The sequence below is a fragment of the Dermochelys coriacea genome, chromosome 23 (genome assembly GCF_009764565.3).
Source record: "Dermochelys coriacea isolate rDerCor1 chromosome 23, rDerCor1.pri.v4, whole genome shotgun sequence".
NCBI classification, from domain to species: Eukaryota; Metazoa; Chordata; order Testudines; family Dermochelyidae; genus Dermochelys; species Dermochelys coriacea.
The window spans coordinates 13,519,935-13,544,511 of record NC_050090.1 but is presented as its reverse complement, the minus strand read 5'-3'; the positions used below and the strand labels follow the sequence as shown (position 1 = coordinate 13,544,511).

Below are 24,577 nucleotides of genomic sequence, written 5' to 3'. Positions count from 1 at the left end.
AAAGGAGCCAGAGGTGCTGCTAGTTGGATAAATACCTTTTATACTGAACTGCGGCGCTCAGCCGGGCTCTTCACATCCGGACACAGAGCTGGGTGCTCAGAGCGGGGGGGGGGCACTTTTAGACCGTGGGGGTAAAAGACTCAGACCAGGGCTGGACTGAATGAGTGAACAGGGGGGAGCAGGGACCAAGAACAGACCCCCGCCCCCTCATGGGATAGGAGTGGGCTCATCTCAGGACAACAGCTCCCCTCCCTTGGAATCCTCTGATCCTGCAGGAAGGGCAGGGAGCCCGGACACCTGGGTTCTCTCCCCAGCTTTGGGAGGGGAGTGGGGTCTGCTGAGTAGAGCAGGGGGGCCCTGATTAACAGCCTGCTCCCTATGGCTCTAACCACTAGACCCCACTCTCCTCCCAGAGCCAGGACCAGCAGTCCTGGTCCCGCCATTCTCTTCACCTCTTCCAGGTGAACCCTCGCCCCACACCAAGCCTGAGGCTGGGAAGTGGGTGTCTCCCCCAGCCTGGGGATTGTCTGAGACTCTGATACCCTGGGCCCCAGCCCCAGCCCGTTGGCGGGGTGGGGCACAGATGGGGAAAGCCGCGGGGGATTGGCCTGTGCATTACAGCTGTAAATATAGATGTGCAGATATATGTACTCCATGCACCAGAGAAGGGGGTCTATATGTTGCGGGGGGGTGTGTTAAGGGGAGACTGAGGAAGCAGCAATTGTCCCCCCCAACCTTCAAGCTCTCTCCCCGCCCCCAGAGTTATGTACATGTTCAAAGCTATTTAGTGCAGGGGGCCCACTACCCCGGCAGGCAGGGCTGGCCCCTAAGCCCCAGGGTGGTGCTAGGGGGCCTTGGGCTGCAGGGAGCAGGGGGATCAGTAGGGGGCGCTCTTCTTGGGCAGGCAGGGCTGGCCCTGAAGCCCCAAGGCAGCACGAGGGGGTGCTGGGCTGCAGGGGGATCGGCAGGGGGCGCTCTTCCCAGGCAGGCAGGGCTGGCCCCGAAGCCCCAGGGTGGTGCTAGGGGGGCGCTGGGCTGCAGGGAGCAGGGGGCTCAATAGGGGACACTCTCCTCTTGCAGGTGGTGCCGTCTGAAATCCGGCCCGTGGTTGTGTTTGGGTGCGAGATTCTCTTTCATTTCCTGTCCCAAACTTCTTTTGCGGATTTGCTGCGTAGCCATTAACTAGGGGCGGGTGAGGGGTCCCCCTATACCCAGCCCCTGCACCCAACCCCAGAGGAGGTTGCATTTCTGTGCACACAACCCGGGGGGGGGCGGGTCAGACCATGTGGGGGGTAGATTGGGGGGAAGCACTCAGGTTGCGGGCCGGTTAAGCCATGGGGGAGCCGGTGAGTCAGACCATGGAGATGGGGGAGGTGGGGGGGCGCAGCGAGAGGTGCACGAAGTCAGGGTTGATGTAGGTGAAGCCCTGGAATTCGCTCTGGTCCAGCCCTGCCATGACCAGCTGGTCCGGGGGGGTCAGCGCGGGCACCGCCCGCGTGAAAAACTTGTCAAAGTTCTCGCCGCTCCTCCCACACTGGGACGGACGGACGGAGGGACAGACGGAGACGGCCCGAGAGAGGCAGATGGGCACCGAGACAGATCCAGACAGGGACGGACAGACAGCAAGACAGATGATCGAGGGGGAAGAAGAGAAAGAAGAGCTGGGTTATTTCCCTTGGCCCCCACCCCTTCACTGTTCCCCCCACCCCAGTCCCAGTCCCACTCCCTCTGGCTCAAGACGCTAGTGACCCCACACCTCCCCCCGCACAGCGCCACCTCCCTGTGGTCACATCGGGCTGGGGCAGAGCTGCTCCCATGGGGTTCCCCTAATCACATCAGAAGCCACATGTTCTATTGGGACCCCTGATTCCCTGTAGGGCCCCCCACCGGCTCTGTGGGGAGGGTTACAGGGGTGGCCAGGTGGGGCTGTGGTGGGGGGGGGTCATTCTCCATGCATGGCATACATGGAGGAGGATGGGCGGGTCACTGACTGGGTGAGGGGTGCAGGAAGCGAGATGGGAGGTCGTTCACCGGATGGGGGTGAAGGGCGGTTGGATAGGAGAGTCATTCTCCAGGAAGGGGTTTGGAGAGCGGGGGGGAAGAGGTCACTCTCGAGGCAGGGGTACACAGAGTGAGATGAGGGGGGGTCACTCACCAGATGGGGGGGTGAAGGGCAGTGGGATAGCGGGATCCACTCTCCAGAAGGGCATTTGGGGAGCAGAATGCGGTGGTCACTCACTGGGCAGGGGGTACAAGGCGGTGGGATAGGGGGTGGTCACTCTCCAGGAGGGGAAACACGGAGTGGGCTGGGGGGGTGGTCACTCACTGGGCGGGGGGTGAAGGGCGGCGGGATTTCCAGGCGCTCCAAGCTTTCCCAGTCCATCCAGCGGAAAAAGCCGTGTTCCCGGATGTCCTGCTCCCCGGCCGGCCCCGAGCCAAGGCGTTTCAGGGGGTGCTTGGTAAGGAACTGGAGAGGGGGAGACACGGGGACATCACCATCACGGAACACCCAGACCAGCTGATGCGCCCCTCTCAGCCCCTTGAGGGGGGAGTGCCCTCCTCTCACCCCAACTTGCACCCCGACACAGCTTCACCCCAGCCTGCCCCTCCCCCAGAAATTGGGGGGGTCATAGGCCAGGGTGGCACCCCCCCAGAGGGTCACTCACCCCTTTGCAGATGGAGACGGCCTCACGGGACAACGACTTCGGGTAGGACACCGTGTGCTCCATGATTGCCTGGAACAACTCATCCTCGTCTTCCCCATCAAAGGGGGGCTGGGGGGAGAGCAGGGGGGTCAGAGCCAGTCCCGCCAGCGGGGTCTCCCCCCCTGCCCCAGAGCACTGAGGCCAGGCTGTCCCATCAGCCCCCCTCCTCACGGTGGAGTACTAGCACCAGGATTCACCCCTGGCCCCCCCATAAGATCTATGCTCCCAGCCCCACCACACACACAGTTACCTGCCCTGCTAGCATCTCATAGAGCAGCACCCCGAAGGACCACCAATCCACCGACTTCCCGTAGGGCTGGTAGGCGATTATCTAGGGCAGGGAAAAAGTGAGGGCAAGTTAGGGGGCTCCTACCCTGTGTCACAGGCCCCCAACTCCATGCTGGGTGGGGAGGGAATCATATTATGACAGAGGAAACTCCTCCCCACCCCACACAAGCCGTGAGCTACAATGTCCAACACACATATTCACAGAGGCAGATCTTAAAGGCACACTGCCACTTTAAGAGTATCCCCCACCCGGCATAGCAAGCTGGGATTTGGGGGAGGAGAACATCCGCAATGGGGGGGGGCAGTGCTAAACCACAGGAGGTGGGGCCAACCTTGCTAGAGCTCCTCCCATTGGTTTATCCCTCCCCTGCTCCCAAACCTAGGAGGTAATGTGGGGGGTGGGTAGGAAGAAGTCACTGCCAGGAGACCAGCCCCCCAAAAAGCACACACCCACTGTGTCACCCTGTACCCCACCACTTTTTCACCACTTGCATATGGCTATGTTACATTTTGTACAAAGCATGCCTTGTGAGGCATCATTTGAAAACTCATGATCTGCTGAATATCATTGTCCTGTGATAATGTGTGAACCAACATTGTATATGCAGTTATAAGATTTTACGATATGATTATTACTGAAATGTGTTGTAATTCTGGGTGACACCCACAAGCCAGTTTCTCAGAGACAAAGGCACACTGGCTCGTTGGAGCCATTAGCTGTTTATTCGGACATTCAGCAGAAGGGGGGGGAAGGTACAATTCGTATGAAGGATTGATTGCATCGCCCATACGCCAGGAAACTGCCTAACATCATGACCCAGGAAGGACTTTTCCAGCACAGGGGGCTGGAGCGTAAGAAGGGAGAACACACAAATGACCTCTCCTCTTCACCTTACATCTCTCTGCTCATAACGCCAATAAATACCGGAAGGACACTGAACTGAGCGGCGTGGGTCTAACTGGAAGGTTTTGCACATGGACTGCAGCAGGTTTTCCGGGGGTGAGAAATATGTTGGCTTCCTAATCTTATTTAGCTGGGTAAAGTTTAGGAATTAGCTCGCCGTTTTCTCTTTTATTTCTTTTGTAACCGATTCTGACTTTCATGCCTTAAACGCTTATAATCACTTAAAATCATCTATCTTCCTCTAGTTACCATATGCATAGGCACTAACTTTTCCCGGCGCCGGTGGGTGCTCGACCCCACCCCACCCGCCTCCATTCCAACCCCTTCCCCAAAGTCCTCACCCCAACTCCACCCCCTCCCTGCCCCTATTGGACTCCTTCCCCAAAATCCCGCCCCAGCCCCGCCTCTTCCCTGAACATGCCACATTCCCCCTTCTCACCCCTCCCTCCCAGTGCTTGCCGCCGTGAAACACTTCTTTCACGGCTGCAAGCGCTGGGAGCTAGGGGCAGAAGCAGGAAGTGGCGCACTCAGGGGAGGAGGCAGAGCACAGGTGGAGGTGAGCTGGGGTGGGGAGCTTGGCTGCCGGTGGGTGCAGAGCACCCACCAATTTTTCCCCATGGGTGCTCCAGCCCCGGAGCACCCACGGAGTCAGCACCTCTGACCACCCGTGTTTTATTCTTGTATCGAAGCCAGTGTGTTTCGGCTGAAGCGCTCGGGAAATCTCTCCTAAGGTTAACAAAGATCCTGGTGCATCTTCGTGCCCCTGGTGCATATTCGTGCACGGTTTATGGGGGCAGTGCAGGAGGCACATGTCTGGGGTGCAAGGCTGGGGCACTGGCAGGTGTCGCCCTGGCAGAGCTGTCATGCAGCTCAGCTGGGTGCAACTTTGCATCCCGACAGCTGCGGGTGAGCGGAGCCCCGAGAGGCAGTTGGTCTCTAGCAAAGCAGCGTGAGAGGTACCATGGAGAATTAAAGGGACAGGGCAGTTCAACAGTCCAGATTGTACCAGGGGGATGTCACCCCCACCCTCCCACCCCCAACCAGTCCTGGCTCCTGGGTTCTCTTCCTGGCTCTGGGAGGGGAGTGGGGTGTAGTGGTTAGAGCAGGGGGAGGAGGGGGGCTGGGAGCCAGGATTCCAGGGTTCTCTCCCTGGCTCAGAGCAGAGTGGGGGCTAGTGGTTAGAGCGGGAGAGGGAGGCTGGGAGCCAGGACTCCAGGGTTCTCTCCCCATCTCTGGGAGGGGAGTGGAGTGGAGTGGAGTGGTCAGAGCAGGGTGGCTGGGAGCCAGGACTCCTGGGTTATCTCCCCGGCTCCAGCAGAGGAGTGGGGTCTCGTGGCTGGATCGGGGGTATTACCTCCGGGGCGATGTAGTCGGGGGTCCCGCAGAAGGTTCGGGTGGTCACTCCAGGGAAGATGTTCTCTTTGCACATCCCAAAGTCCGTGATCTTAATGTGGCCCTCGGCATCCAGCATCACGTTATCCAGCTTCAGATCCCTGTGGGGAGAGAAAGGGCTGGGCTCTCGCCTCTAGGGGCCGCCGGGTCCCATCCGGCCCCCGGGTGGGTGGGGAGCAGAGACTGTAGCTAACAACCCGGCAGAGGCAGTTTCCACTCACCGATAGATGATGCCCTTGTTGTGCAGGAAGAAGAGGCCGATGGCGATCTCTGCGGCGTAGAACCTACAAGCACGGGGTGGGGAGGGAGCCGGGGGGGGCACAGAACAATCAAAGGTGACTTGCAAAATCGGTTCAACACCTTCAACGTCCCTTCAATGTCTTCGCTGCTCCATGGCCACAGAGCGTCTCACGGGGAACCCTCGCCCGGCGCTGGGATGCGACCACCTCTGGAGTGGGGCGCAGGGACTGGTTATATGGGTCCTCCCTCCATAGCACTGAGATGCAGCCCATCTGGGGTGGGGCACAGGGGCTGGGTATTTGGGGACCCCTTGCCCGGCACTGGGACGTGGCCCCTCACGGGTGGGTGCATGGGCTGGGTATCCAAGGACCCCTCGCCAGGCGCTGGGATGCAACCCCTCTGGGGTGCAGCGTGGGGGCTGGGTATCCGGGGATCCCTTGCCTGGTGCTGGGGCACGGCCCCTCAGGGGCGGGCTGTACGTACATGGCATGAGGCTCCTTGAACTTCCCGACCTGCTGGATGTGGTACATGAGGTCTCCGCCATTGACGTACTCCATCACAAAATAGAGCCGGTCCTGGACGGGGCAGTTGAGACGGGACCATGGGGGGCAGAAAAGACCCACAGGTCCATCCACCCCAATGTCCTGCCCCCCGGATCAGTCCCACTGTCCCATCCACCCCCTTCCTGTCCCTCCAGATCAGCCCCACAATCCCATCTATCCCTTTATCCTGCCCCATCCCTGCCCCCCAGATCAGCCCCATGGGCCCATCCACCCCACTGCCCTGCCCCCTCACTTGATACCAGTCAGCTCTTTGTTTTTGGGGAACCAGGGCACAGTATCTAGTCTGTCTGACTCATGAAAGACACCCCCCCACCACCAGTCTCTTCTTGAACCAGAACAGATCAGAGAAAAGACTTGCAGAGAGCAGTGAAGGGCATTGGGAGACACACCTAGACCCCTCCTGACAAGATTAAGACATCTCCGTTAGCATACAGAATGGAAAACAGAGAACTCCCCTAGCCTCATCTGCATGAAAGACGGGACAGGGATTAGCATAAAGAATGAAGAACAGAGAACCGCACTGAACTCTGGGACCAGAAAAGCAAGGATGCACTGCATCATGGGAATCTCTGTTCCAGATGTTAATGAACCTACCCCTGCACACACCCAGCTCAGCAATTATCAGACCAATTCCAGTAATAAATCCTTGATTGAGATCCAAAATACTGAAAAAAGAACAGGAGTGCTTGTGGCACCTTAGAGACTAACACATTTATTTGAGCAGAATATTGAATACAGCCTAATTGCATTGTGAGCTCCCTGGAAGAAACCACCACCCATAGCCAAGAGTGATCAGCTCCTATTGTCTAGCCTAAAGAAAACCCTTAAGTCATCAGTTTACCTATAAACAAATCTATTGTTCTCCCTTAAACCTTTGTATTTTCTCTACAAAAATCCCTGCTCCCTCCAGTCAGTGCTCTGATGCATGGACCCAAACTCTGTCAGTTCCACTGGGACTCCATCATCTCCTGACTGATCGTGCTGAAGGCTCTGCCTGTCTCCAGCACTCAGGACCCTGAGCTACCACCATCACCTGGGAACCCCGACCAGTTCAAGCCTCCTGGAGTGGGTGAGATCCCCCCCCTCTGCTTTCCTTTCTGCCTCAGGTATTAACCTTTACTAATGTAGTTATATTGGTTTAGGCTCTCTTTGTGTAGTTAACAATATTATTCAATAAATAACTTTTATGGTTAAACTGGTTGTATCTCTCTCTCTGCACTTTACTTTTTTGTGTTTTTTGCTTCCCCCATTTCCTCTGTAGCGACGCTTCTTTTACCTAAGCTAAAGATCCCTGCAGCGTCCCAAAATAGTGGGGGGTTTGCTCATCAAGTGGGTTACTACCCGTACAATTGTGACGTGAAAGTGGGATAGGGATGTGTTAAACCTGTGGCACGTAAGGGGGACGGGGGGGGGCAGCTGAAAGTGCTGCTTGGCCCAGCCTATTGAGATTAGGGGCACATAAGGGTGACAGCTTGAAGGTGCTGCTTAACTCCACCCATTGAGTCCAGGGACATATGAGGGGATCAGCTGCAGTGCGCGGATTGATCCGGTCCGCTTAGGCGTGCTCTGTTGTGTGTGTGTGTTCGTTCATCTGGTTCTACGGCTGGAGGAACCCAGTCCTGGGGAACCGAGGTCCTGCGGGGTAGTTCCATTGGGAGGGGACTTGCAGAAGGAAGGAGTAGCGCTCCATGTGAACACACAAGCAACACACTGATAGAATTACAGAAAAAAAAACAAAAAACGCCACGCCCCAAAGAGTAACCCTAATAAATCAGCATATCCCAAAGGAACGGGCATATCTGGTACACCCAGCCACCCAGATCAGCCCAACAGGCCCATCCACCCCAGTATCCTGCCCCCTTCCTGCCCCCCAGATAAGCCCCAGGGCCCATCCACCCCCTCCCTCCCCCCCGGATCAGACCCATGGGCCCATCCACCCCTGTATCCTGCCCCCCCGGCAGGGTACCGTGGTCTGGAAGGTGGAGTGCAGCTGGGTGAGGAAGTGCGGCCGGTCGCTCAGCGCCAGGACCCGCTTCTCCACCATGGTACATTCCACGTCGTCATCCTGGATGATCACGTCCTTCTTCAGGATCTTGATGGCGTAGAGCTCATCCGTGCCCCGCCGCTCGGCCAGCATCACCTGGTGGGGGCCACAGCCCTGAGGCAGCCAGTCCCTGCCCTGGGGCCAGATTGGGGCCATGCCCCCATTTCCCAACCCCCTGAGCCAGCCAGTCCCTGCCCTGGGGCTGGATCAGGGCCAGCACCCCCTAGGAGGGAAAGGCCCCATCCCCTGGCCCTCTGAGCCAGCCAGTCCCCACCCTGGGGCTGGGTGGGAGCTGGTGCCCCCTAGAGAGAAGCGGCCCAGTTGTGTCTCCCTCCAGGATGTCCAGGACCACTGTAAGATCACAGCTTTGGGGATGTGCAGGGAGAACGCCTTCCCAAGAGCGACCACCCCAACCTTCTGCAGCAGCCCTGTCGACATCGCCCCGGAGGTAGCACCCCCGATCCAACCACCAGACCCCACTCCCTTGCCAGAGCCGGGGACAGAACCCAGGCATCTGGGCTCCCAGCCCCCACCGCTCTAACCCACTAGGCCCATACTCCCCTCCCAGAGCCGGGAACAGAACCCAGGTGTCCGGGGCACTCTCACCTTCCCAAAGCTGCCCTTCCCCAGCACCATGAGGAAGTTGAAGTCGGAGATGTGGAAGCGGCTGGTCCCGAAGAAGCTGCCGTGCTTGGAGTCTGTGGGGCTGGGGCTGGGGGTGGGCGAGGGGCCCGGGCCGTGGCGCACCTTCTGCGGGGGGCAGAGATGGGGCACGGTGAGTGGCTAGCCACAGCCTTAGGTGAAGGGGGAGCAGGTCGGGGGGGGGGAGGAAAGTGGGGGAGCAGGGAGAGGTGGGTGGAACAGGGGCGGGGCCACCAGCAGAAGAGGGGAAACAGTGGCAGGGCCGCAGGTGCAAGGGCCGGGGAGGCCTCCCCCTCACACACAACTTGCTCTGACCCAGGCCCCAGGAAACCTTAATCCTCCTTTGCAAGGGGAGGGGGAGGGGAAAATAGGGCAGTCATGTGGCTCAAGGAGGGGGGCATCATGATGGGAACGGGGACGGGGTGGGGGAGGGCTAGTTGTGAGGTTCAGGGTGACAGGACAGGGGGTGAATGGGGCAGGGACATAGCGGTGGGGGGGTCAGGAAGCTGTTGGGGGCCAGGGTGGGGTTGGGGTGCCTGGGAACAGAGTAGGGGGATCACAGTCCAGGGTCTCTCCTCCCAAGGCAGCCTCCCCTTACACAACTGCACCCCCCATACCTTCCCCCCACCCCTTTACCCACTCCCCCTCCAACCCTTGCCCCCATCTCCCCACAGAGGGGGATTCACTGGGATCCCCCAAACCCAGAGAGCAGGGATCCCCCAAACTGGCCCTGACTCCATCCACCTGTGCCACACAGCTCCAATCACTGCCCGCCCCACCCCCAGAACCTCAGAGACTGTTTCCAAGCAACAGAAGTTAATTAAAGAAATACTGGGGGGGGGGAAGGGAGGATTGGGAGCCCCAGGGAGTGTGAGACCAGTGAGGCCAGGAGAGTGACACAGAGAGAGAGAGAAAAAAGAAAAGGAGTACTTGTGGCACCTTAGAGACTAACAAATTTATTAGAGCATAAGCTTTCGTGAGCTACAGCTCACTTCATTCGAATGCATCCGATGAAGTGAGCTGTAGCTCACGAAAGCTTATGCTCTAATAAATTTGTTAGTCTCCAAGGTGCCACAAGTTCTCCTTTTCTTTTTGCAAATACAGACTAACACGGCTGCTACTCTGAAACCAGAGAGAGAGAGAGAGAGAGTGGGAAGAGAACCCAGGAGTCCTGGCTCCCAACCCTGCCCCTGCTCTAACCACTAGACCCCACGGCCCTCCCAGAGCCGAGGAGAGAACCCAGGAGTCCTGGCTCCCAGCCCCCCCCCCGTTCTAACCACTAGACCCCACGGCCCTCCCAGAGCCGAGGAGAGAACCCAGGAGTCCTGGCTCCCAGCCCCCCCCCGCTCTAACCACTAGCGCTTGAGGCTCTTTGCTGCCCTCTGCTGGAGAGGAGGGGAACTGCCACCCAGAGCATCACCAGCCTGACCAGCCCCCCGGCCCTCTGTGCCGAGGGGCCCCAAGCCCCAGGCGTTACCTGGTACAGCTCCAGCGGGTAGTTACAGGCCTGCAAGAGAGAGAGAGGGAGAGGGTCAGTGACCGAACGCCGCGTCCCCCAGCCCAGGAGTCCCCACAGCTGCTGGGGACAGGGAGGGAGGGGGGCCGGACCGGGAATCTGTCCCCGGGGCACTGGGGTTCACGCCCCAACTTCACAGTCATCTGGGCTTTGGGGGTTATATCACAGCTGAAATACGGGGTCCCTGTGGCATGGCACCCCCTGCCAAGCTCCCGTGCCCTGTCCCCTGTGGCACGGCACCTCCCCAGTGCTGTACTCGGGCAACGGGGCCAGCACTGACTGCCAGCCCCCACCCTGCTCAGTCTGCCATCCAGTAACTAAACTGGCCCGACCCTGCTTAGCCAGCGGGGCAGGAACAGGAGAGCTTTGGGGGAGGGGTTACCTCAAATTTCTGCAGCAGCTCACAATTTTCAGCATCAGCCACGGGGACATTGTAATACTCCCCTTCCTCCTGGTTGAGTAACTTGTACCTGAGACAGGGACAGAGACAGGCACAACACCGGGGGGGAGGCAAGGGATGGAAGAAAGAAAGAAAGAAAGAAAGAAAGAAAGAAAGAAAGAAAGAAAGAAAGAAAGGCGGGTGCAAAGAAAAAAAGTGAAAGCGAGAAGAAAGAAAAGGTGAAAGTGAAAATAAAGGAGTTCAAAGAAAGTGAAAGTATGCAAAGAAAGAAAAAGTGAAGGGGTGCAAAGAAAAACCAAGTGCAACCGTGTGCAAAGAAAGAAACACGGCGTGCACGTGTGCAAAGGAAAAGTGTGACAGTGCAAAGAAAATGGAAGAGGCGAGTGCAGAGGGGAAGGCGAGAGAGGCAGGAACCGCATGGGGAGGGAGCACGGGGCCGCAGCAGCGCCAAGGCAGCCGGGCACAGCAGCCGGGCGCAGACAAACAGAACGGTGGAGAGAGAGAGTGAGAGTGAGCCGTGGGCCTGGCTTCCCCCCTCCTCTGCCTACGCCTGCCCCCCCTGGGCGCAGCCCCTGCCCCCCTTACCATCCGTTCGCGTGTCCCTTGAGCAGCTCCGACACGCCGAAGGACATGGCTCCCATGAAGTCATTGCGCGAGGTGCGGTCCCAATCCCACACCTCGACGGACAGCCGCCGCTCCATGTCTCCTGGCATCAGCGTGCTGGGGGTGGGATTCAAAGGGAGGAGGGTTAAATCACTCACCCAGCCACCTGCCCCTTTAAGTGGGGGTGGGGGAGAATGTTTGCCCTCTGGACAAGACGGGTGGATAAAAGCCCTACTACTGCTGCTGCCGGGGGCGGGGGGGATCTCCGGGGTGGACCGGACTGCGTTGGAGGAGCTGCAGGATCCCGGTTTATTTTGCGGGGGAGGAGGGATTGTGGCCGACAGGGGGACTACTGTCCCCCCAACCCCAGGAGAGGAGAGGGGGCACTCTGGTTATATGGGGAGAGTACTGGGAGGGGGTAGGATGCAGACACCTGCGGGAGCTCCGGCAGGCCCATGTTTCGTGGCTGTGTCCAGACACCCGTGGGAGCTGTAGGGCCCCCATATCTCCTGTCCAGGCATGTACCCATGCCCATCTGCCCGCCCGCACCCCACTGCCCAGGGCACTCACAATAGGAAGGTCTCGTTCCACACGGGGTTCAGAGTGGATTTCACAGTCCGGGTTTTCTGCTTGCTCACGTTCTTGGGGTCCGGGATGAGCTTCAGCTTCACATAGGGGTCCGACAGCCCGTTGGGGTCCATGGGGATGAGGTTCCGGGCCTCACCCACTGTGGGGAGGGTCCACAGATCAGCACGAGGCACTGAGAGCTCAGTCTGAGCCCCTTCTAGGAGCGGGGCTGGGAGCCAGGACTCCTGGGTTCTATCCCCAGCCCAGGGAAGGGAGTGGGGTCTAGTGGTTAGCGCAGGACGGGGCTGAAAGCCAGGACTCCTGGGTTCTCTGCCCAGCTCTGGGTGGGGAGTGGGGTCTAGTGGTTAGAGCAGAGGGCTGGTAGCCAGGACTCCTGGGTTCTCTCCCCACTGCTGACTCTGTGTTGTGCTGTGATATCCCATGCCCTGGCCCGGGGGCTGCAGGACCGTGGTGGTGGTGGTGGAGGGCTGCATGCAGGGAGGTGCCGAGGAATCCCCGTTATGTAAGCACGGCGGGACAAGTTTCTTTCCACCTCCCACACTCCCGCTGGGAGCTCGCGAGTGCGAAGGAGGGTGCGAAGGGGAGAGGAGAAGAGTGCTGAGCTGCAGAGCTGGGAATAGAACCCAGGAGTCCTGGCTCCCACCTCCCTGCTCTAACCACTATCCCCTACTCCCCTCCCACAGCCAGGGAGAGAACCCAGGAGTCCTGGCTCCCAGCCCGTCCCGATCCAACCCACCAGACTTAGGCTGAGAGCACCTGGCAGCACAGCACTCCCTGGGGCCAGCAGTGACCGCCAGGAGAGTGCCCCCTATTAAGCCCCTCTCTCCCCCCCGCCCCCGTCCGACCCTGCCCGACCTCTACCACCGATTGCAAAGCAAAATCCAAGTCACCACTAGGTGGCAACCTTAGCCACTAAAACAGGGATAGACGGGGATGGGGTGTGTGGGGAGGGCAGGAGAGAGAGAGAGACGGGGATGGGGTGCGTGGGGAGGGCAGGAGAGAGAGAGAAGGGGGGGATGGGGTGCGTGGGGAGGGCAGGGCAGAGAGAGAGAGATGGGGACGGGGTGCGTGGGGAGGGCAGGACAGAGAGAGAGAGAGAGAGAGAGAGAGAGAGACGGGATGGGGTGTATGGGGAGGGAGGACAGAGAGAGTTGGGGGAATGGATGAACGGATGGATGGACAGAGAGATGGGGGGATGGAGGGATACATAGATATAGTGAGGGGGAGAGAGGGAGGGAGGGATAGAGACAGATGTGGGCAGTGGATTGGAGAGACAGACAGATGTGGGGGGGGTCAGAGAGAGAGACAGACAGACAGATGCATGGGGAGGGGTTGGGGAGACAGACAGACAGCTGGGGGTGCCGGCCCTACAGTGCTACGGCTGAGGAGCCCGCTCTGGCTGGTGGAGGCTCTGAACCCCACACGGGCGCTCGGGTTGCCTTGAACTTTGCTGTGTTGGGGAGGCAGGGAGTAAGTCAGGGATCCAAATTTGGGGCGATCGGAGCCAAGGCTCCCAAGTTGCAGCCCCCCACCCCCCAGCCTCTTTCCCAAGCTGATCCGTTCTAGCCAGGGCCCCGGTCCCCCCCCACCCCAGCAGCCCCTCACCATCCCCCACAGCAAGCGCCCGGCCCCTGGGGGTGTCCGTGGGGAGACCCGGTGGTGGCGAAACCTGAGGCCTGTGGGGAACGGACAGGCCCGGGCGCCAGAGCGAAGCCAGCTGGGGGCAGCGGCCCAGAGAAACCCCCTCCGGGGGCGTAGGGTGGCGTCTACACCACGGCAGGGCCCGCGCTCCAGCCAGGCACCGTCTGACTCTCGGCCGAAATTGCCGGAGATCTGCCCTGGGGGTGGGGGACGTCGTCTGGGGGAAGCCGAAAGTGCCGAAGCCCCCCCGCACCCCATACCGAAGACGCGGATCTCCTCCCCGCCGAGCCTCTCGATGCGGAGCTGCAGGCGGCCCCGGCGCTCGGTGTGATCCACCCCGCACAGGCTGGGCACACGCTGCACACAGCGCTTGTGCACGCTCATCTCGCAGCCTGCGGGGGGCGCCAGAGAGTGAGGGGGGGAGAAGGGAATCTCGCCCCTAGGCTGCCCCCCCCCACAGCCCTAACGCCAGGGTTGGCACCCCACCCGCCCCCAGGCCTTGCTCCCGCCCCTCTCCCAGCCCCAGGCCTGGCCCCATCTCGCGCCCGCCCCGCACCCACCCTCACCCCCAGGCCTGGCCCCTGGCCCCATCTCGGGCCCGCCCCGCCACACTCACCCAGGCCCACCCCCTCCCTGCTCACCCCTGCCCCTTCCCATCCCCCCACCTTGCTCCCGCCCCCCTGCCCACCGTCCCACCCACCCACACTCACAGGAGCACTTCATGCCCTGGTGCACCAGCCCATAGAGCAGGGAGCCGCAGTGGTCGCAGAAAGTCGGGCTGCTGTAGCTGTGGATCTTGAACTTGTGCTTGCTCCGGGGGTCCTGGGAGCAGGGGAGAAGAGCAGACAGATCAGAGCCCCCCCCGAGAGCAGGTGAGGGGGGTGCGGGCTCACAGTCTGCGCAGGCACTGAGTGCGAGTTTGCACGGGGGACGTGCAAGGCTAGCCGCACAGACCAGAGGTGCAAGCGGGAGGGTGAACGTTCTCACCCAAGGGCATGTCTGAGTGTGCCCATGGGAGTCAGCACGGGGAACGGGCCTGCCGATGCCAAGGGAGGCATGTGCACAAGTGTGTTGAAGTGTGCAGACATGAGCTTGCATGGGGTGTGCGCGAATGTGTGTCCATGTGCACACTTAAGCCTGCCTAGGGCAAGCATGAATGTGTCTACATGTGCACATGTGAGCTTGCACAGAAGGTATGTTTGTGTGCATGTGCAAGGGGTGTCAACATGAGCTTGCACAGGGAATTGCACATGTGAGTGTGCAAATGTGAGCTTGAATGGGGAGTGGTGTGCATATGCAAAGGATGGAGCATGCCCAAGTGAGTGTCAGTATGCCTGAGTGTGCACAACTTGCACTGATGGATACACAAGCATCTAGATGTGCACAAGTGAGCTTGAATACATGAGTATACATGAGTGTGTACACATGCACACATGTGAGCTTGCATGGAGGGTGTGCATTTGTGAGAATGTGAAAGGGGTGTAAGCATGAGCTTGCACAAGGAATTGCACACAAGTGCATGCGAGTGTGAGCGTGTATGGGGAGCAGGCATGCGTGTGCAAAGTGCAGAGTATGCATATGTGTGTCTAAGCGTGCACATGGGAGCTTGCACAAAGGAATGCATGAGCATATCTGTGTGTGAAAATGCGAGTTTCCACAGAGGGTGCAAGTGTGCAGGTGCGTGCAAGTGGTGTGAATGTGAGCTTGCCCAGGAAACTGCACGAGTAGCTAGCACAGGCTGAGCGTGCAAGGGGGGAAGGTGAGCTTGCAGAGGGCCCTGCACAGGTGCCCAAAGGGGAGTTGCACATGGCAGGCACGTGTGTGCGCGCAAGGGATGGGAACACAACCGTGCACAAGGCTGTGTGTTTCTAAGCACTATGAACGGGGGGGTGGGGGGCGTGCATGGAAGAGATGTGACTGCTAATGCCATTCCTGCATCCTTTCCCTCCAACTCTCTTCTCCTCTTCCACCCCCCTTCCTCCTTCCCCCTCTCCAGGCCAAGGACAGTAGAATCTGGGCCGTGCTCCACCCCCCGACTCGGGCAGTAAAAATAGCAGGTGAAATTGGGACACTTACCTGGGGGCCAAGGGGCTCCTCCCCCACCAAAGTATTTCCTCCGAAGCCAGGGACAGAACCCAGGAGTCCTGGCTTCCTGGCCCACAACCCCACTCTAACCACTAGACCTCCTCTCCCCTCCCAGAGCACGGGAGAGAACACAGGAGTCCTGGCTCCCTGCCCCCCAGCCCCACCCTAACCACTAGACCCCACTCCCCTCACAGAGCAGGGGACAGAACCCAGGAATCCTGGCTCCCTGCCCCCCCCCAAGATGCTAGACCCCACCCCACTCTCAGAGCCAGGGACAGGACCCAGGAGTCCTGGCAGCCATCTGTCACTCACATCTGTCTGGGGTCCTTTCCCGGCTCCTGGGCATTCGAAGGTGACAAACTCATGGCACCGTTTGTGTACAACGAAGCTGCAGACTTGGCGGGGGGGGCAGACGGGGGGCAAATAGAGACATTAGCAGAGCAAGCTCAGGACGGTAACTGTGACACCCCCCCAACCCCATTCAGACCCCTCCCAGAACCCATATTCAGGGCAGGGAAATCCTGGCTTAACGGATCCCTAGACTTATAGGTTTATAGCACCTCCTCTCTGCTGTGGGGGGACAGGCCCCCCACAACTCTGGGACAGCCAGCACCAGAGGGACAGGCCAGCTGGGGCAGTGGGGGACGGTTTGGGGGTAGGGGTGGGTTGGGGGGGGACAGCTCAGCATGTTGGGGGAAGGTTCAGGGTGAATTGGGGGGGCAGGTGTGGGGCAGGGTTGAGGTTGGGAGGGAAGGTTCAGTGTGGTGGAGAGTAAGTTTGGGAGGGATGTTTTGGGGGGTTGAGGAGAAGATTCAGTGGGTTTGGGGTGAGTTTGGGGCAAAGGTTCAGAGGAGTTTTGGGGGACAGGTCGGGGAAGTCAGGCTGAGTTGTGGGATGAGTCAGGGGAGTTGGTGGAGTCGGAGGGATGGGTCAAGGGGGCGAGTCAGAAGAAGGCTCAGGGATGAGTTGGGGGGTCGTGAGAATTGGGGTGAGTCGGGGTGATGCGTCGGGGGACTTGAGAGATGGATCGGGGGAAGGCTGAAGGATGAGTCGGGGGGATGGGTTGGGGAGTCGGAGTGAGTTGAGGGGGAAGAATTGGGGTGAGTCGGGGGGATGGATCAAGGGAGTTGGGGGGACGAGTCGGGAGAAAGCTAAGGGACAAGTCAGGGGGGTCGGGGGAGTTTGGGTGAATGGAGGGACACGTCGGGGGAGTGGAGGGGCCCAGTCAGGGGAAGTCTCAGGGACGAGTCAGGGGGGCAGAGGACAGCTTGGGGGGTCGTTTCTCTCCCCTTCCCCCTCTCGCAGCATCTTAAGGCTCCAAGGAGCGAGATGGGGAGATTTGGAAGATGGGTCTCCATGGAAACAGGCAGGAGCAGAAACCACAAGTGCCAGGAGCTGGGGGGGCAGCAGATAGAACTTAGGGGGGGCAAGGTGTGGGCTTGACTCCCCCATGCATCCTCAGAGCCGGTCAGCCCCCCCCATGCCACACCGGCTGCTCCCTGCTCCCACCACTAGACTCAGAGCCAGGGATAGAACCCAGGAGTCCTGGCTCCCACCCTCAGTCAAGCTTTCTGCCCTGGGTGGGGAGTGATGGGGGCTCCCAGGATCTGGGCTGGGACGAAGCAAACTCATTACCTCCGGGGGGGGTGCAATGAACAATCCCCCCTTCGGGACTTGCCTGATGGTTCCCATGGCAATGGCTCCCCCACATCGCCTCCCCCTGGCCAGCTGCACCAAGAAGTGAAGGGAGGAGGGGGATGTCTGGGAACCTGCTGCATCCCACCGCTACCACCAGCCGCCCCGGCTCTGCCAGTTTCCCTCCTGGGGACCAGGAGGGACCCCTGCTGCCCCCACCACCCTGAGCTCCCCCTGCCCAGGGTCCATCCAGCACCCTGTTGCTCACACTCCCGCCCCACATAGCCACATGCACCAGCCGTATCCTGGGGCAAATGCTCGCCCCCTGTCATTCTCCCCACCACACACCCCGTGTGCACACTCCCCCCATCACGACCCCCCTTGACAGTGCCTCCTGCACACCCACCCCTGCACACACCCCAGAAATGCTGCACACCCCGGGGTCATCCCTGTGCATGCCCAGCCATGCTTGGCCAAACCTACCCTTTCCTTGTATGCATCCTCCCACCGCACTGCTGCACTAATACCAAGGGTCTGCGTGCACACCCCAACCCACACTCGGGCCAATGTACACAAACATGCACACACTCGTGCATATGCAGACACCACACATTTGTCTAAAGGCACACACTTGTGCATACACACACATTCACCTGCATACTTGTGCAACCCCTGCATGTGTGCCAATTCACACACTAGTGCATGCCTCCTGCACACATGCAAATGCACACACTTTTACACACACCCTGCACCATTGTGCAAATGCATACACTCATACAGATGCACTCATGCAAATGCACACCCATTCACACCCCCAGCCACTAATCCCACAGCTCTGCACCTACCAGCTCTACCTCACTGTCCCAACACAAAAGCTGACCCACTTGTGCCCATGGCCGACATGCCTTGCCAGTTGTGCCAACAGTCTCCACATGCACCCACCCCCACCAGTGTGTAAAGGCACCCACCACCTAGCCGCTGGCCACACACTTGTGCAAGGGTGTCTGCACACCTATCCCCACACCCTGACATACTCATGCACATCCCCAGCAGCTTGACACTAATACCCCACTTGCTCTTGCACACCCGGCCCCCAAATATGTCCACCACCACAGCCTCCCCCACATCAACGTGCACAACCCGTCACACTCCCCTCCACCCACCCCATGTGCACACCCCCACCCACCTGTCACACACCCCTCCTCCCACCCCATGTAAACACACCCCCACGCACCAGTCACACCCCCCTCCTCCCACCCCATGTAAACACACCCCCACGCACCAGTCACACCCCCCTCCTCCCACCCCATGTAAACACACCCCCACGCACCAGTCACACCCCCCTCCTCCCACCCTGTCTGCACACACCCCCACCCACCTGTCACTCTCCTCTATCCAGCCTGTGTGCACACCCCCACGCACCAGTCACACCCCCTCCTCCCACCCCATGTAAACACACCCCCACCCACCCACCCATCACACCCCCCTCCTCCCACCCCTTCTGCACACACCCCACCCACCCATCACATCCCCTCCACCCAACCTGTGTGCACACCCCCTTCCTCCCACCTCATGTGCACACATACCCCCACCCACGCATCACCCCCATCCCCACACACCCCTGTGTACACGCTCCCCCCCACCCCAGTGGGGACACTCTAAGAACCACCCCCCATCCCATCTATTTGGTCCCCCCCACCACCACTTAACACTCAGATCCTGCCCCCACCACACTGGGCCTCATGAGGGGGGGCAGAGTCCACTAGAAACTCTGCCCCCACCTGCTCTAGGACTGGCAGGAATCTCCACCCCCATTTTACACATGAGGAGCCCAATACCCCCGCCCCCACAGTCCCTCTCGCCCACCCTGCCCAGAGCTGCTCCCCCAGTTCATCACTGGCCAATCAACCACAGAGCCACGCCCCCATTCGGAGAATATGGGGATTTCCCCATTATCCCCCCCAATACACACACATATACCTGCGGGAGGGGGGAGGCAGGAAGAAATCTCCCCACCCCATCCAGAACCCCCCGATCCCCTACACAGCTGCCCAGCTAGCCCCACATCCTCCACCTCCAGCCCCCACAAATCCACACTCCCCTCCCAGAGCCAGGCAGAGAACCCAGGAGTCCTGGTTCCCGGCCACCTGCCTGCTCTAACCCAGCAAGCCTGGTGCCAAAGCCGCCCCGCATCCCTGGCCCTGGGACTCTGACCTCCTGGCCAGACACCCAGGAGCAAAAGAGCCCCACGTCACTGCAAAGAACCCAGGAGTCCGGCTCCCAGCCCCCCTGCTCTAACCGCGAGGCCCTGATCCCCTCCCAGAGAACCTCAGGAGTCCTGACCCCCAGTTGTAAAAAAAGCTTAAAGAATAAAGCGTCGAGCATTTGAAAGGTCACCCGGTAGTAGGTATTTTGGGGCTTTTTTCAAGCAGAAACATGGAATTTTCCAGCCAGTCTCTAAAATAGCCGGAGTCGAGAAATCTAGTTTGGAGCCAAAGAGAGCCATGGGCTGTGTGCTGGGAACAGACTGCAATGTTCCCCCCCAACATGCGACCACACCTGGGGTGGAGCACGGGGGATGGTTATACCGGAACCCCTCGCCCGGCGCTGAGATGCGGCCCCTCTGGGGTGGGGCGCGGGGGCTGGTTATACTGGGACCCCTCGCCCGGCGCTGAGAGGCGGCCCCTCTGGGGTGGGGTGCGGCCGGGCGGGGGCTGGTTATACCATCAGCAGAAGGCAGAAGAGAGGACCCCAAGGCTGAGAGTGGGAGTGACTGTCTCCCCCCAAGTATGGCTCTCAGTGGAGTGGGGGGGTGTCACTGACCCTGCAGGGTGGGGGGTCTCTTACCTAGACACTGCAGTCCCTGCTTCCCAATCCCCCTGAAAGCAAGAGAGAAACACAATGTTACTCTGGGGCTCACAGCGGTCATGAATTGCCCACACTCAGCTCACCCCAATACACATATTTAACATGCTCCCCACTCCTCCCCTCCCCTAACATCTGCTATGCCACAAAGTAGGAGGCTGGGAGCCAGGACTCCTGGGTTCTGTCCTGGCTGTGGGACGGGTGTGGGGTCTAGTGGTTAGAACAGGGGGCTGGGAGCCAGGACTCCTGGGTTCTGTTCCCAGCTCTGAACCAACCAGTCCCTCTATGCTAAGACTAAAGGAAGGGAGCAGCAGAGCCCTGGCGGAGGGGGAGGGAGAGGGGGGTGAAGTGGGAAGGGGATGAGTGGGGGGGTTTCACCAGATGAAGTCAGTGGCTGCAGAATGTGGGCTGGGGGAGCGCTGGGGGCGCTATGAGGCGCTGGGCAGTACTGGGGGAGGCTTGGGGGCACTGGGAGGTGCTGGGGGGGATCTCACCAGATGAAGTGGGTGCTGTGGCTGCGGAACACTGGCTGGGGGGTATTGGGGGGTGCTGGGGGTGGTCTCACCAGATGAAGTTGGTGGAGTGGCCGCAGAACGTGGGCTGGGAGCATGGGGGGCACTAGGGGGTGCTGGGGGGCACTAGGGGGTCTCACCAGATGAAGTCGGTGCGGTGGCTGCAGAACGTGGGCTGGGGGTATTGGAGGAGCTAGGGGGGTGCTGGGCGGTGCTGGAGGGGGTCTCACCAGATGAAGTCGGTGCAGTGGCTGCAGAACGTGGGTTGAGGGTATGGGGGGTGCTGGGGGGCACTAGGGGGGTCTCACCAGATGAAGTCAGTGCAGTGGCTGCAGAAAGTGGGCTGGGGGTATGGGAGGAGCTAGGGGGGTGCTGGGGGGAGCTGGGGGGGGTCTCACCAGATGAAGTCAGTGCTGTGGCTGTAGAATGTGAGCTGGGGGTATTGGAGGAGCTAGGGGGGTGCTGGGCGGTGCTGGAGGGGGTCTCACCAGATGAAGTCGGTGCAGTGGCTGCAGAACGTGGGTTGAGGGTATGGGGGGTGCTGGGGGGCACTAGGGGGGTCTCACCAGATGAAGTCAGTGCAGTGGCTGCAGAAAGTGGGCTGGGGGTATGGGAGGAGCTAGGGGGGTGCTGGGGGGAGCTGGGGGGGGTCTCACCAGATGAAGTCGGTGCAGTGGCTGCAGAACGTGGGCTGGGGGGATGGGGGTGCTGGGGGGGGTCTCACCAGATGAAGTCGGTGCAGTGGCTGCAGAACGGGGGATGGGGGTGCTGGGGGGGCGCTGGGGGGTCTCACCAGATGAAGTCGGTGCAGTGGCTGCAGAACGGGGGATGGGGGCGCTGGGGGGGTCTCACCAGATGAAGTCGGTGCAGTGGCTGCAGAACGGGGGATGGGGTGCTGGGGGGGTGCTGGGGGGGTCTCACCAGATGAAGTCGGTGCAGTGGCTGCAGAACGGGGGATGGGGGTGCTGGGGGGGCGCTGGGGGGGTCTCACCAGATGAAGTCGGTGCAGTGGCTGCAGAACGGGGGATGGGGTGCTGGGGGGGCGCTGGGGGGGTCTCACCAGATGAAGTCGGTGCAGTGGCTGCAGAACGTGGGCTGGGGGGATGGGGGTGCTGGGGGGGCACTGGAGGGGTCTCATCAGATGAAGTCGGTGCAGTGGCTGCAGAACGGGGGATGGGGTGCTGGGGGGGTCTCACCAGATGAAGTCGGTGCAGTGGCTGCAGAACGGGGGATGGGGTGCTGGGGGGCGCTGGGGGGGTCTCACCAGATGAAGTCGGTGCAGTGGCTGCAGAACGGGGGATGGGGGCGCTGGGGGGGTCTCACCAGATGAAGTCGGTGCAGTGGCTGCAGAATGGGGGATGGGGTGCTGGGGGGGCGCTGGGGGGTCTCACCAGATGAAGTCGGTGCAGTGACTGCAGAACGGGGGATGGGGTGCTGCGGGGGTCTCACCAGATGAAGTCGGTGCAGTGGCTGCAGAACGGGGGATGGGGGCGCTGGGGGGGGTCTCACCAGATGAAGTCGGTGCAGTGGCTGCAGAATGGGGGATGGGGTGCTGGGGGGGCGCTGGGGGGGTCTCACCAGATGAAGTCGGTGCAGTGGCTGCAGAACGGGGGATGGGGGTGCTGGGGGGGCGCTGGGGGGGGTCTCACCAGATGAAGTCGGTGCAGTGGCTGCAGAACGGGGGATGGGGGTGCTGGGGGGGCGCTGGGGGGGTCTCACCAGATGAAGTCGGTGCAGTGGCTGCAGAACGGGGGATGGGGGTGCTGGGGGGGCGCTGGGGGGGTCTCACCAGATGAAGTCGGTGCAGTGGCTGCAGAACGGGGGATGGGGGCGCTGGGGGGGGTCTCACCAGATGAAGTCGGTGCAGTGGCTGCAGAATGGGGGATGGGGTGCTGGGGGGGCGCTGGGGGGGTCTCACCAGATGAAGTCGGTGCAGTGGCTGCAGAACGGGGGATGGGGGTGCTGGGGGGGCGCTGGGGGGGGTCTCACCAGATGAAGTCGGTGCAGTGGCTGCAGAATGGGGGATGGGGGGGATGGGGGGGCGCTGGGGGGGTCTCACCAGATGAAGTCGGTGCAGTGGCTGCAGAACGGGGGATGGGGGTGCTGGGGGGGCGCTGGGGGGGTCTCACCAGATGAAGTCGGTGCAGTGGCTGCAGAACGGGGGATGGGGTGCTGGGGGGGCGCTGGGGGGGTCTCACCAGATGAAGTCGGTGCAGTGGCTGCAGAACGGGGGATGGGGGCGCTGGGGGGGTCTCACCAGATGAAGTCGGTGCAGTGGCTGCAGAACGGGGGATGGGGGTGCTGGGGGGGCGCTGGGGGGGTCTCACCAGATGAAGTCGGTGCAGTGGCTGCAGAACGGGGGATGGGGTGCTGGGGGGGGCGCTGGGGGGTCTCACCAGATGAAGTCGGTGCAGTGGCTGCAGAACGGGGGATGGGGGTGCTGGGGGGGGCGCTGGGGGGGTCTCACCAGATGAAGTCGGTGCAGTGGCTGCAGAACGGGGGATGGGGGTGCTGGGGGGGCGCTGGGGGGGTCTCACCAGATGAAGTCGGTGCAGTGGCTGCAGAACGGGGGATGGGGGTGCTGGGGGGGCGCTGGGGGGGTCTCACCAGATGAAGTCGGTGCAGTGGCTGCAGAACGGGGGATGGGGGTGCTGGGGGGGCGCGGGGGGGGTCTCACCAGATGAAGTCGGTGCAGTGGCTGCAGAACGGGGGATGGGGGTGCTGGGGGGGCGCTGGGGGGGTCTCACCAGATGAAGTCGGTGCAGTGGCTGCAGAACGGGGGATGGGGGTGCTGGGGGGGCGCTGGGGGGGTCTCACCAGATGAAGTCGGTGCAGTGGCTGCAGAACGTGGGCTGCTTGAAGAATCGCGCCGTGAATTTGTGGCTCTTGACCTCGTGGATCACCTTCTGGCGCAGCGCCCCCTTGCGGCAGAACAGCGGCTTGGCCAGGCATTCCAGCTCGGTGGGCGAGGTGACCAGCGCCATGGCCCCACCTGGGCCCCCCAGCCCCGGGCGGGAGTGGTGCCGGGGGGGAAGAAAGACAGAAAGAGGAAAGGGGGGACGGAGGGAAGGGAGGGACTGAATGGATGGAGGAGGCAGAAGGGATGCCCAGAACAGAGGGAGGGGGAGAAAGCGGGGGACAGAGGGAGAGAAGAGATGGAGAGATGGGAGGATGGAGAGAAGGAGGCCGGGGATGGAGGGATGGGAGAGAGAAGGAAGGGAGAGAGGAGAGAGGGATGGAGAGAAGGCAGAGGACGGAGGGAAGGGAGAAGAGAAGGGATGGAGAGAAGGCAGAGGATGGAGGGATGGGAGAGAGAAGGTAGGATGGAAGGAGAGAAGGGATGGAGAGGAGGGAGGGAGAAGAGAGGGATGGAGAGAAGGCAGAGGACGGAGGGATGGGAGAAGAGATGAGGGATAGGGAGAAGGAGAAGGAGGGATGAAAGCAGGGGGGATGGAGAACGAGGGATGGAAGAGGAGGCGGGGACCGGAGGGCTGAAGGCGACAGAGGAGCCGGGGGCCGAGGTGGGGACGGGCGCGCCGGCAGGGAAGCTGCTGGCCGGCCGGCCCGTGTGTCAGCTGTGGGGGGAGAGTCGCGGGGGGAGGCGGGTCTCTGACGGCTCCGGGGGAGGAGTCGGCCTTAAAGGAGAACGGAGCCGGGGGGGGCATTCCCCGAGGGGGCGCCTGAGAAGGACACCCCCAAATGCAGATCCCCACCGACAGACACTCGACCACCTGCTCCAGATCCCGAATCCCCCCAGATCCCAGCTCTGGGAGGGTAGGAGGCAAGAGGCGTGACGGGGCTGGGAGCCAGGACTCCTGGGTTCTCCAGGGAGTGTGGACTAGTGGTTAGAATGGGGGGGGGGTGGCTGGGAACCAGGACTCCTGGGTTCTCCGCAGTGACGTGGGGTGTTTTGTTCCTGGGTGCCTGGCCGGGAGGTCAGAGTTCCAGGGCCGG

The 24,577-nt window shown here is 61.1% G+C and overlaps 5 protein-coding genes across 19 annotated transcripts in view; 3 read left to right on the top strand and 2 right to left on the bottom strand.

Annotated features, from left to right (window-relative positions):
* Positions 1-24,577, bottom strand: part of LOC119846859 (immunoglobulin superfamily member 1-like) — a 597,460-nt gene that overhangs the window by 244,137 nt on the left and 328,746 nt on the right. The window lies entirely within an intron of this gene.
* LOC119847133 (immunoglobulin superfamily member 1-like) overlaps positions 1-24,577 on the top strand; it is a 660,993-nt gene that overhangs the window by 378,497 nt on the left and 257,919 nt on the right. The window lies entirely within an intron of this gene.
* Positions 1-24,577, top strand: part of LOC119847459 (leukocyte immunoglobulin-like receptor subfamily A member 6) — a 652,437-nt gene that overhangs the window by 369,941 nt on the left and 257,919 nt on the right. The gene's annotated exons all lie outside the window — the stretch shown is intronic.
* LOC119846912 (immunoglobulin superfamily member 1-like) overlaps positions 1-24,577 on the top strand; it is a 615,137-nt gene that overhangs the window by 361,578 nt on the left and 228,982 nt on the right. The gene's annotated exons all lie outside the window — the stretch shown is intronic.
* On the bottom strand, positions 24-24,201 carry PRKCG (protein kinase C gamma). Its single transcript, XM_038382157.1, has 18 exons — positions 23,441-24,201; positions 20,094-20,125; positions 15,924-16,006; positions 14,237-14,348; positions 13,787-13,918; positions 11,868-12,024; positions 11,280-11,414; positions 10,677-10,764; positions 10,256-10,285; positions 8,743-8,886; positions 8,059-8,232; positions 6,013-6,104; positions 5,511-5,573; positions 5,252-5,390; positions 2,956-3,036; positions 2,667-2,774; positions 2,327-2,467; positions 24-1,534 (listed from the first exon to the last, which is right to left on the bottom strand). Exons 1-18 carry the CDS (start codon positions 23,605-23,607, stop codon positions 1,352-1,354), a joined length of 2,061 nt encoding a protein of 686 aa, XP_038238085.1. The 5' UTR covers positions 23,608-24,201; the 3' UTR covers positions 24-1,351.